Source organism: Amaranthus tricolor, chromosome 3 (genome assembly GCF_026212465.1).
Source record: "Amaranthus tricolor cultivar Red isolate AtriRed21 chromosome 3, ASM2621246v1, whole genome shotgun sequence".
NCBI classification, from domain to species: domain Eukaryota; kingdom Viridiplantae; phylum Streptophyta; class Magnoliopsida; order Caryophyllales; family Amaranthaceae; genus Amaranthus; species Amaranthus tricolor.
The window spans coordinates 2,478,040-2,490,984 of record NC_080049.1 but is presented as its reverse complement, the minus strand read 5'-3'; the positions used below and the strand labels follow the sequence as shown (position 1 = coordinate 2,490,984).

The window sequence follows — 12,945 nt, the reverse complement described above, 5'->3', positions numbered from 1 at the left end:
CGGCTGGCCAAAATAAGACAACATAAGCCGAGTCGGCTTTTTGCGTTGGAAAACTGCAGCAACTTCAAACTGTCGCCATTTCTTGCTCGGTTGTTGGAATTGGACATATAATATACCATTGGAAGGCTCTTGAAGTCTAGTTTCCAATGCCGTAAACCTTTCATATCAAAAGTTATGACCAAAAGAGTAGACATGTATCAAATTTCACCTCAAAACTTTTGCATTATGAACACTCTTCTACCCTTTTGCTCATTTTCTTTCTAGAACATCTTCACCCGAGCTAAAATCTTCTTAATAAACGTTGTCATCATTAAAAGCATAAGAATTATGCTTAAAACAATGAAAACCACTCAAAATCAACATGAATAACCAAAACGAGTAAATTAACATAAATCTTCAAAATAAGCACGGAATTACTAACAACGACCATCATTAAGGAGTACAAAACGGTATAATAAGTGCAAATAATTGCACTTATCATTCATCGGTATGAAGATTAGAAATAATTATTTAATTTTTTTTCCATTTCATTCTTAAAAATGAATGGAATAAAACTTTAATTCATAAACTTAAACTTTTGAGATGAATAATTATGACTAAATAGTTAATTTAGGTTTATAGTAGAATCTTACGATTCTACGATTCGATTCTATCGATTCGTCGATTCAATCCTACCTCTCTAAACGAATCTAATTAGAATCTTGATTTTAACAACTTAGCTAGCTAGCCTAACAATAAAACCACAAACGTGATGAGCAAAATGTAATTTAAAAAGCACAAAATCATTAAACAATATATATATATATATATATATATATATATATATATATATATATATATATATATATATATATATATATATATATATATAAAGAAAAAATAGAGACAAAGAATTACCTATGAATTTGCAAAATGGAGAAATGAAAGGAGAAAAGCTTATTATATGACATCAGTTCAACAATAACATGATTAACCATTGCAAAATCAATAGCTAATGTGTTTTTTTTTTTTTTTTTTTGTTTTTTTTATCAATTTTTCTATATTAGTGTCTAGTGATTACGGAAAGAGAAATTTAACAAATGTTTTTGACACATATATAAAAGATAAAATATATCCATGTGAGATCGTTAGATTCGTTTTAATATATACCTTTTATTATACTCTTGCTTTTTGTATAATAATTTTTATAATGCGTATTTAGAGATATTAACGGTTAAAATTTACTTTAAAAACTATGCAAAAAGTAAACAGAAAGAAAAAATAGTAATAATTTGTATCAAAACAACATATAATCCTAAAAGAAATAAAGGGTAATTATTAGACAAACAAATACTCATACATAAATTATCCGTGCAAAATAAACAAGCATCCGATCAAATCCCCTCTATAGAAAATAAACTTCTACTTCTACTACGGTTTGAGCTATTTTGATAAGTGGCCGTTTTGGTGAGACAATTTCAAAACAAAAGTTTATATGCTTATAATTTGTATTATTGGGCTATTTAACCCATGTATAAGATGCGTCGCACGGTGAGACTGTCTCATAAGAATTTGTGCCACGTTTTTAGTTGCTACTTCTTATGTTTTTACTCAATTCAATTTGCGCTATTTTAATCATTAATATCTGAAGTTGTCCATGTGAAAATTATAAAAATTTATGCATTAAAATGAATAAAAATTAAAATAATATTTGATTGATAACAGTTATCATGCAAGTGTAGTAATTAATAAGAACCGGTAATACTGTATTTTGCTGAAAGCTAAAAAGTGGGCTCAAATACAGATGCCAATGACTTCAACATCATCAACTAGAGGATAGGAATTCCTGAATTCAACAAGAGAAAACAAGTAACAAATTAGCTTATAATTAGCATTACTATAATCTAAAATAGTTCTATTATATATATATATATATATATATATATATATATATATATATATATATATATATATATATATACACATACATATATATATATATACACATACATATATATATATATATATATATATATATATATATATATATATATATATATATATATATATATATATATATATATATATATATATATACATACATATATATATATATATATATATATATATATATATATATATATATATATATATATATATATATATATACACATACATATATATATATATACACATACATATATATATATATACACATACATATATATATATATATATATATATATATATATATATATATATATATATATATATATATATATATATATATATATACATACATATATATATATATATATATATATATATATATATATATATATATATATATATATATATATATATATACACATACATATATATATATATATACATACATATATATATATATATATATATATATATATATATATATATATATATATATATATATACATACATATATATATATACATATATATATATATATACATATATATATATATATATATATATATATATATATATATATATATATATATATATATATATATATATATATAAGAAACAAGGAATGAAGATTGAAGAACATCCATTATTATCTTTAGTAAAATAATTGGATCATGAGATATATTACTTTGTCTGTTACTTTAATTTGTTTTAATCAACTTTTGTGAAAGATTTTTGGAAAAATTACCAAAAATAATTCAATTTTTTACTGATTTCTCAACAATAATTCCAACTTTGATTAAACATGAATATTCTCAACTATTAGGAATGTTTGCTAAAAATGCACTAAGATAATCTCTTAGTCTTACCTATACAACATGTTATTTTGCATTAAAATTAAATTATAAAAAAATTAAAAAATAAATAAATATAAAAGAGAAATCTAAGTAAGTTTTTTTTTTAATTTTAACTTTTAATTTTTAATAATTTTGGTTTTTATTTATTAAAACTTTTTTTTTAAGCAATTTACCTGCAAAAAGGGTCACTATTTGAGCAATAATGTTTTTTGGGTATGTGACCCTAAAGTTGAGACTATTCTTGGTTAATCAAAAGTTGAGATTATTATGGGAGAATCAATTAAAAATTAAATTATTCTGGGTAATTTTTCCAAAATCATTTTGGTTAAATAGAGCAAACTTAAAAAGATACACCAATGAATACATTACAAAACATAATGAAATGAGTTCAAATTTACTAAATAATAATAAAGAGTAGGTCTTATATGATTTTAGTCCACATAAAAATAAAGCTTATCAAATTAAATTTAAGATGTAGTGTGAGTAATTATACTCCATTGGTCTCTTAAGATTGAAACATGCTCTTGATTTTTAGTTATAGAATAAGATAAAAAAATAAGTTAGTAATTAAAAAAATAATATGGATCATATGAAGAAATAAAATGAGATAATGAATAAGACTAAAGGAGAAAAAAAAAATTGACCACACTTAAAAAGAAAATGTTGCGAAATGAAAGAGATGAAAAAAAAATGAAAAGAATGTTAAATTTAGAGGAACAGAGGAAGTACAATAATAATAACAATATTCTATTAGTCCAATGTCATTAAGTGGCTCCTACCAAGGGTGATATTTTGGGGTTAGATGTACACAATCTTAGCCTAATTAGTGATAACACTTACAAAGAAATGGTTCCGATAGATATTATTTAATATATATTTTGCTTTCTCAATGGCTTTTTTCCTACAAGGTTTTTTATGTCAGAGAGGTGCATTAGTTATCCCTTTATTATTGTATTTCTTTGTTTGGCACTTTATTAATAAAATTTTCCAATTTTCCAAAAAAAAAATAAAATTCATTTAGGATACTAAATGCAATCTTACCTTTTTTATCAACACTCCAATGGATTCAACATGAGTGTTGGTCCTTCCGAAAATTCCGACAATAGGGCTATCATTTAGAATTGGTGATGAAAAATCACGTACGATATCAACATCTATTCCTAGCCCAAATGCTCCATATCCACCTAGACATAAGTTGGTGTGTATCTTCAATGTTGCAATAACACATTCATTTTTCTTGTGTTTATTGTTTCCATATGTTCCACTAATTCTTGTCAAGTATTCACCTTCCTTGAGTGTAATCTATATACATACATATGCATTGAATGTCAAAATGGAAAACTTATTCTTATCAATATATATAATGGAAGATAATCGCCCTATTCATGTTTGCCTTTTTGTTTTGTGAGGGTACGAGTTTAAATTGTTTGTTACCTTTTACCATCCAAACTCTATTTTTGAGCGATGTTACTGGGTTGATGACTATAATTATATATAATGGAAAATAAGCAAGCTTAATTACTAGTAATCAAAGATAATATATTGTCATATTTACCTTGGCTTCCTCTTGGCTATCACCACCGGACTTTACAATTCTGGTGGAACTCACCCGTGAATCATATATCACGAACCCAATTGCATCTACAATGTATCCATGTGATATTCTTACTTCAATGATACGTTCACCATCTTGAACTTGCATGCAATAATTTTGTTGTAAATGAGATCCATAGGGTCCAAATGACTCGATCACTTGGCCCTTCAAAATTAACAAAATATAATAGTATTTAAGTAATTTAAGATAGAATATACTTCTTGCTATTCAGCCTATTAGTTTTACGACTACAAGAGTATCCAAGGAAAGTACAATAATTAGAATAGAATACAATTCTTGCCTTTTTCGAGAGAACTCCAATGGATTCGAGATGGTTGTTGCTCCTCCCGAAAACTCCAACAATAGGGCCGTCAATTAGGTGTGGTGAAGAAAAATCATAGGCAGTTTCGATATCCCAAGCTAGTCCGTATGGTCCATATCCCGCGGGACACAGATTGGTGTGTATCTTGAGGGAGGCAATATCATCTAGCTTTCGACTTCTATCATATCCATATGTACCACTAATTCTGATTAGGTACTCACCATTCCTTAATGTAATCTATACATATATATATAAGCATAGCATATTAGAAAAAACAACCCAATTTAGGAAATATTTTCTAGAACGATTCTATCTATTTTTCATCTGATGTAAATAATTTCTACGATTGATTATTTCTAAATAATTTAACTTTTGTATAATTTTGTTGACAATAATCCTTGCCACATTTTAACCATTATAGATATACCTACCTCCAAAAAGGAACCAACGAACAAGCATAAGAAGGAGGAAGAAGTGAGTGTAATGACTACTTACAATAGCTGGTTAAAATGTGAGAAAGGATGTTGTAACAAAAAATATACAATATTTAAATTATTTAAAACGGATTATTCACAGCAAATGACTAATAAATGAGATTATTCAGAATAATTTTTCTCCCAATTTAATATAAATGTGCAAAATTGCAAACTTCATGTTTTCAATATGAACTAATAACCTCGGATTGACTCCCACCACGACCACCAAAATTTACATTGGTGAAACCCTTCCCTGGCTTAGCTATCACAAACCCAATAGAGTCCATAATCCATCCGTGTGTTAGTTTGATTTTAGTTATACGTTCACCATCTTCAAGTTCCATGCAAAAGTTATTTGGGAGTTTAGAACCATATGGTCCATATGATTCAATCAAGTTCCGCTGTCAAAGAAAACAAAACAAAAATCAATGTTATGGAACCACAATCACAAGCTTAAGTTTTTGATTTAATAGGTTTTGTAACATGGTATCAGAAGTCAACATAACGAGAGGTCATAGGTTTGAATCTCATCAAACTTCATTATTGATAGTGTACATAACATATCATGGGGCTTTAATAACTATCAACTTAAATTTTTGGATGAAGTTCCAAGATATATTATACACTCTAAAACGCCATCTCACACGAGAGTCCTTTGTGTGGAGGTAACACATGATTTTCTTAACCTGACGCGAAATATTTCACTTTAAATGAACGACACCTAACGAGTTATGTAGGCTCTGATACTATGTCAAGAGACTAATTCAACCAACAACATATTTGAGACTTTAACCATCAGTTTAAACTTTTGGTTGAGTTAGTTGTTAAACATACTATACATAGAATTAACGTGATGATTGTTAAATTTTGTAATGCTATGTTTGGGAATGATGATTTCATTTGCAAATATGAATTTGACTCAAATTTAGTATTTGGCAAATAACAAGAATTCAAATTTGGATTTGAGTCAAATCCATCAATATTATAAAAGTAGTTAAAAAAATGAGAATTTGAGAATGGCATCCCAATCTTAGCGGAATCCCTCCCACATATATATATATATATATATATATATATATATATATATATATATATATATATATATATATATATATATATATATATAGGGGAGGGATCCAATAAGAAGGGGTTGAAAATGAGAAGGATAAGAAAGACTCTATTCCCTTGATTTCACTAAAATAAAAAACAAGCTATGATCACGATTGAGCCAAAAACACATAGTTGTAAAAGTAACTATGTTACACAGAAAGGTAACCATGAAATAATTTTTAAAATGTTCTTAATTTATAACATAGTATCCTTTTTTGTATATATAGTAACAAAACAAAATCAAACAAAAATCCTTCTCACCCTTCTCATTTTAAAATACTTCTTATTTGATCCTATATATATATATATATATATATATATATATATATATATATATATATATATATATATATATATATGGGAGGGATTTCACTACGAAAGATAAGAAGTATTCTACACCCTTGGTTTGATTAAGATAAAAAAAATCTAATGTCACGATCGAGCCAAAAACACTTAATTGTAAAAATCACTATCTTACACAGAAAAGATACTATGTCATAACTCTGAAAAATATTATTAATTTAAAATATAGTATCCTTTTTTGTATATATAATGACTAACAAAAAATTCTATTTATCATTCTGATTTTAAAATCCTTCTTATTTGATCCTACGTGTGTGTGTGTGTGTGTATATATATATATATATATATATATATATATATATATATATATATATATATATATATATATATATATATATATATATATATATATATATATATATATATGAAATTTTAAGAAAACGGGTCAAAGTGGGTTGGATTTAAACGGACTTTGACCCGCCTTGGCCCGTTTAACATTTGATATGACCCGCCCCAACCCGGAGCATTTATATTTTGACCCGAGCCATCCCGACACGGTCCATTGAACACCTCTAGAAACAAACTAAAAAATGTGGAGACACCTAATGTTGGACGTGTTGCTCATTTGAGCGATCCGAAAGCTTGTTGGAGAAACTATTTAAAAAATCTTCTATGACATGCTTATCGAACCTGCTCATTGGAGCAGCTTGGTCAGACCTATGGGTGGATTTAGGCGGAAAAAAAAAACTTAACTTTAGGATTCAGATTTTAAACATAATTTTCAGCAATTTTGGACATTTAAAAAGTCAAAACTCTAAATTACTCTCCCTTCTATCTACTCCAAAAAACCCAAAAAACTCTACTCACTGCCGCCACTGTCGGCCACCACAGCCTCGTGCCTACCTCAAACGATCCATCACAGCCTGTCGCCGGTGTCACCGGTGTCAGAGGCTGCTACAGCTGGGTGCTTGCGCCTCGCTGCTCACGCCTCACAATTGACAATCTTCTCTTCTTTATAAAAACCCTAAAAATCAAAATTTTAATTTTTTTTAAGTATTTTCACTCCTAATCTTAATGTTAATTTTTATGTTCTAATCTTAATCATAATCTTAATCTTAAATTTTTAATCTTGTTGTTCTAATCTTGTTTCTTGATTTTTTTTAAAATGTTGTTTCTTGATTTTTTTAGAATGTTGTTCCATCGACTTCAAATAGAAAAATAGGCTAATGGATGAGCAAATCCCTATCATAATACTAGCTTCATTACAAATGAAACTCCAAAAATTACAAAAAAAATTAAATTTTAGAATTTTGGTTTTGTTGGGTAATTTGAAAAAAAAAAAACATGGATTTGCCAGTTTTAATGTTGTTGGGTCTATGTATATGTCAAAATTTACAAGAAACAACATTTTACAAAAATTTTGGCTTTGTCTTCGTATTATTGCGCGGCTTTGTCTTGGGATTATTGTGCTTCTACAACTCATTTTTCTGAAATAAAAAATATTTTGTTGTTAATTATACAAACGAAACTATGTCGAAATTTCGTCTGTTCGTTGGTGCCCCAGAAAACTCTAAACCCTAGATCCGCCACTGGTCAAACCTAAGTGTTCACGTGATCCTCTTCTTACTATGCCCAATGCACTAACGGCCCGTTTGGTTGATGGTAATGAAGTAATGGGAATGAAATGTTGTAATGGCAATAGTAATGAAGGAATGGATATGAGAATTGGTAATGAAGATTCTTTTGTTTGGTGTGCATGACTAAAGAATGGTAATGGAAGATAATATTCCATTGATTGCATTTGGTTGTTAGTAATAAAAAATGGTAATGACTCTTAGTTTCATTATTGTATATTTGTATCTAAAAACATTATTGTATCTAAATTATTTTATGGTTTGAGAGAGTGAGGGGAAAATAGGGAAAATCTATGCTTGAGAGAGAAAGGAAGAAATGACTGAGAAAAAATTTCCAGCTCAAAACAATATTACCTTATTTTATTACCACAACAATACTTCATTACCATTACAGCCTAATACCAGGTTGTTTGATGGTAATAAAAATGGTCCTTTTTTGTAATTTCATTACCTTATTTTATTACCATCCACTACCATTGAAGGCATTCAAACAACCAAATTTTTTATTACTTAATTTTATTACCATTACCGCCCTCTAATACCATGTACCAAACGAACCGTAAATGCTTTACTTTCCAAAACACAATGCACCAAATGATTTACACTCCAAAAGCCAATGCACTCAAGTCCAAATCCACCAAGATAAGGGATAATCATCTTTGTTCTTATTATAGCTTAAAAACTCCAATATTTACAAGTTGTAGGGACTTTTCTATAGCTCATTAAACACAATGCTAAATTCACATTAAGTCATTCAAAGACCTTGAAGATAAAGTATAAGTCATGTAATTAATTAAAATGGCTTAGTCCAAATAATATCCCTTCTCTAAACAAATTCATATAAAGTCACTCATGACTAAGATTTCAAAAAAAAAAAAATGAATTTAAAATGTACTCAAGTTACATTTGTCAACATGACAAAATTAACTTGTAAGAACTACTGATCAACTACCACAATCAACCATCCACTAAATCAAAGCTTCGGTAATTTACAACAAAAAAATTCAAATAATTAAAGCTCCTAATAAAGTTAAACAACGTCAGACTAATTGATTAGAAAAGTTTAAGAAACGCTGAGATGAGATTATTTAATTTTAAGAGAGATAAAATGAAAAAAAGTTTCCAGAAATAGTGAGATGCAAGAGGAATTGATTTGAAAGAGAACCCCTATGGATTTGGTAGTATACAAAATACAAAATATGAAATAAAATCTAACCTTTTGCAAGAGAACCCCTATGGATTCGAGAACATTGTTGTGTCTTCCAAAAAACCCTATTATATGTTTGTTGATCAATATTGGTGATGAAAATTCATAAGCAGTTTCAACGTCCAACCCTTGTCCATACGGTCCATATCCCTCCATACATAAATTGGTGTGTACTTTCAGTGTGACGATTTCTTGTTGGTTGCGACCTCTATCGTACCCATATTTACCACTAATTCTTGTTATATACTCACCATCTTGTAGCACAATCTAATTGATATATGCATCAAAAGTTAAAAAGGATGATATTGTTCGACAGTCAAAAAAGGGCAAAATTAACAAATTAATTTTTAAAAAGTTATACTCTTTTCGTTTCTTTTCGTTTCTGTTTAATGTTTCCATTGTTTTTTTTGCCTAATTTTCAAGGTTGTGTCCCAAGCTCAATAACTATCAATGCGGTTCATAAAAATTATAAAAAGTAATTTAACTACATTTCTTTTGAATATTTTCTTTCATTGAAAATTAAGATGAGGGAAGGGGAGTGCTAAGTGAGAATCGAATCTAAGACATTTCTTGATAACTGGTGCTTGCACTCCAACTAAAACTTGATTATCCACACGAATATATTTTAACTTGTGAATATCTATATATAATCATATACAAATTTACCTCTTCTTGAATAGAATATTTTTTGTCAGAACATCAAATAAAAACGGAAGGACTTTAGAATTCATACTGACCTCGGATTCTTTTCCACCACCACCACCAAACTTTTCATTGGTTATACTCCCATCTCGTTTAGCTATCACGAACTCAATCGCATCAACAATGTGTGCATACCTTATCCTAATTTCAGTGATACGTTCACCAGCTCCAAGTAGCAATCGATAGTTTTCAGGCAATATAGAACCATAAGGCCCATGGGACTCAGTTGCTTGATCCTATGAAAATTATAAAAAAATCATCATATAATTAATAATATAATACTCCTTCCATCCTACTAGCAGTCACTTTTACTTTCGTATTTACTATTAATCTATTAGTTAAAATATAATCTGATTGAATTTTATCTATGTACAAGACCAAATTTGAATGTTTAAGCGAAAAACAACTATTTAACATTTTTAAGCTTTAAATACATCATATTTAATCATGGCAAAAATATTTGATTTTATTACTGATTTTGAGTTAAACTTTGACTTTTTAAAATCCCACTTAATATAAGATTTAAATTTGTCACTATTACGTTAATCATCTAAACATGTAGATTAAGTATGTACGTTTCACCTCAAAGGCTGCTTTACCTAACTAGATTATTAATTAATTAGCTCGTTATTAGATGAATTTGTTATTGATTCATATATAATAAGATCCGCATAAAAAGAGAGTTCACTGTATGTAAATCCGATGTCATTCAATCCTTAAATCGATTGATATTAAAAAGGTTATTTTTCCAACATTTTCCAATTATATGAACCTACTTTTCTTTAATTAAACGAGAACATCTTTTGTCAAATTTTAGAACATTTAAAGTCATTTAATGAACACTGAAATTTGATAAAATAAAAATAGTATAAGAAAAGGATATTCTCTATGGTAAGCACTAAGCACCAACTATAACAAAAAGCGAGTGGTAGCAAATTAAAATTTTTTTTTTTCCACAAAATAGCACTCAACTCTTGGAAAATTAACTACCGTAACATTATTAAGATAAAAACGTTTAATTTCCGTTAAGTATGAAAATGACCATTTTATCCCTGTTTCATTTTCATTTCATTTTTCTTTTAAGAATTGGGATAAAAAATGAACTAAAAAATGGTTTTCCAAAACCCCAAAATCAGAGAAACTGGAGCATATATGCAATCAAACAGAACAACACAATTTAATGAAGCAAAAGAATAAAGAAAAGCAAGATTACCATAAATATGGATTGGGATCTGCAGTTGAAAGCTCACAAACAGCTGCACCAAATGACGATAAAAATGTGCAGAACAATGAACAAATTTGAGTATAATCGGATAACAAATAACCACTAATCTGGAAATATATATATTGTCAGGCCTTTTGTTTTTCTTTTCTTTATGTTCACTGAGTGAAGTTAATCTTTTTCTGCAGCATTTAAAGTGGCACCAAATAACTAAGTGGGTCAGACTGTCAATCAAATTTTAAACTCTTTGGGAGTTGGGACGGCAACCACTCCTATGTCGTACGGGATTTGCACTATAAATGATTAATGTGAAGTACCATAAAAACTGGAACAATGTAAAAATGTAAATTTAAAAAATAATACAAGTATATATTACCGTGATTAAATTTATTTAAAATTACCGACATTTGAGGTACTCTGGGTAGTTGACTGTATAGGGCCTCTCGAAATAAGGGGCTTCAAATATTAAATTGTGTTACTCAGACTTGGTTCTGAGTTAACACTTTTGAAGTGTTTTATTTGTAAACATTTTTTGTATTTGAAGTGATATTCCAATGTTACAATACATTATGTCTTGAATCATTTTTCTTGAAATGGATAAAATTTTATCTTTTAATATAATAAAGGGCCCCATTTAAAAAACATCGCAAAAATAAATAGGGCCTTTAAAATTTTTGCTTCGCCTTTGTCATCGAATACATAATTTTTAAAATAAATATTAATTTTCAAAAATTATTTATCAAATACGTCACTTTTTCATTCAATTAAAAGCATCAAATTCTATGTTAGGCATGTGCAATTGCTATAATAAATCAACCCAATTTAAAAAAATTTATTATAATCTAAATTAGGTGAATATTGTTATTTAATCAACTACTATGCACTAAAAAATTCCTTGTCAAGGCTCTTTAGAAATGACATTTGTCACTTTTCAACATTTTTATTAGTATGTATGATATGATATGATTACGGAAATAATTTCTACCGTACGTCAATGGGAAACATATTTCCCATATACCGTCTATGAAGGATGTGTTTTTTATATATTTTGCTAAACTAAACCACTGATAGTGTTTAATCTTTTCATACAAACTGCCTTTTGAAATAGCGGTTTCACCTAACTTATTTTCATTTTTGGTTTTCATTTTTGTTAATAATTAATCACCATCTGAGATGGCGGTTTTGTTTGGCAAATTTTTTATTAGAGGAAGGGAAATGAAAATGGTAGTTATTTGACACAGGGGTTTTGTTATAATACATTTGCCTAAAGGATAACCGTCATCCAAAAAAAAACGTTTTTTAGTTTGAAGTTCAAAGTAAACCGCTTTCTTCAATGACGGTTATGTCTAAAAAAAAAAGTAAAAAAAATTCTCCAACCCATCATACGTGGAAGGTGTCAAAGAAAATAAGTTTCCCATTAACATAGGATGGGAAATAATTCCCAAATTGCAATATTAAGGGAAAAGATTCTTTTTTAGTTTGTCGTACAAATTTTGATTTTTTTCATCCTGATTTGTTTGTGTGCTGGGTGGGATAAGGTTTTATTGTAAAACAATTCAAATAAAGCTTTGAAAAATTTTAATTTTTAAAGT

The 12,945-nt window shown here is 28.0% G+C and overlaps 1 protein-coding gene across 2 annotated transcripts; it reads right to left on the bottom strand.

Moving 5' to 3' along the window:
• Positions 1–1,633: 1,633 nt before the first annotated feature.
• Positions 1,634–11,590, bottom strand: LOC130808093 (mannose/glucose-specific lectin-like). Of its 2 annotated transcripts, XM_057673540.1 has the most exons (8): positions 11,345–11,590; positions 10,167–10,367; positions 9,439–9,696; positions 5,376–5,576; positions 4,679–4,936; positions 4,339–4,542; positions 3,825–4,085; positions 1,634–1,825 (listed from the first exon to the last, which is right to left on the bottom strand). In XM_057673540.1, the coding sequence occupies exons 1-8, from the start codon at positions 11,345–11,347 to the stop codon at positions 1,805–1,807; spliced, it is 1,407 nt and encodes a 468-aa protein (XP_057529523.1). In that variant the 5' UTR covers positions 11,348–11,590; the 3' UTR covers positions 1,634–1,804. The 2 variants fall into 2 exon arrangements, with proteins under 2 accessions (XP_057529523.1, XP_057529524.1); XM_057673541.1 differs by lacking the exon at positions 9,439–9,696.
• Between the last annotated feature and the right edge of the window lie 1,355 nt (positions 11,591–12,945).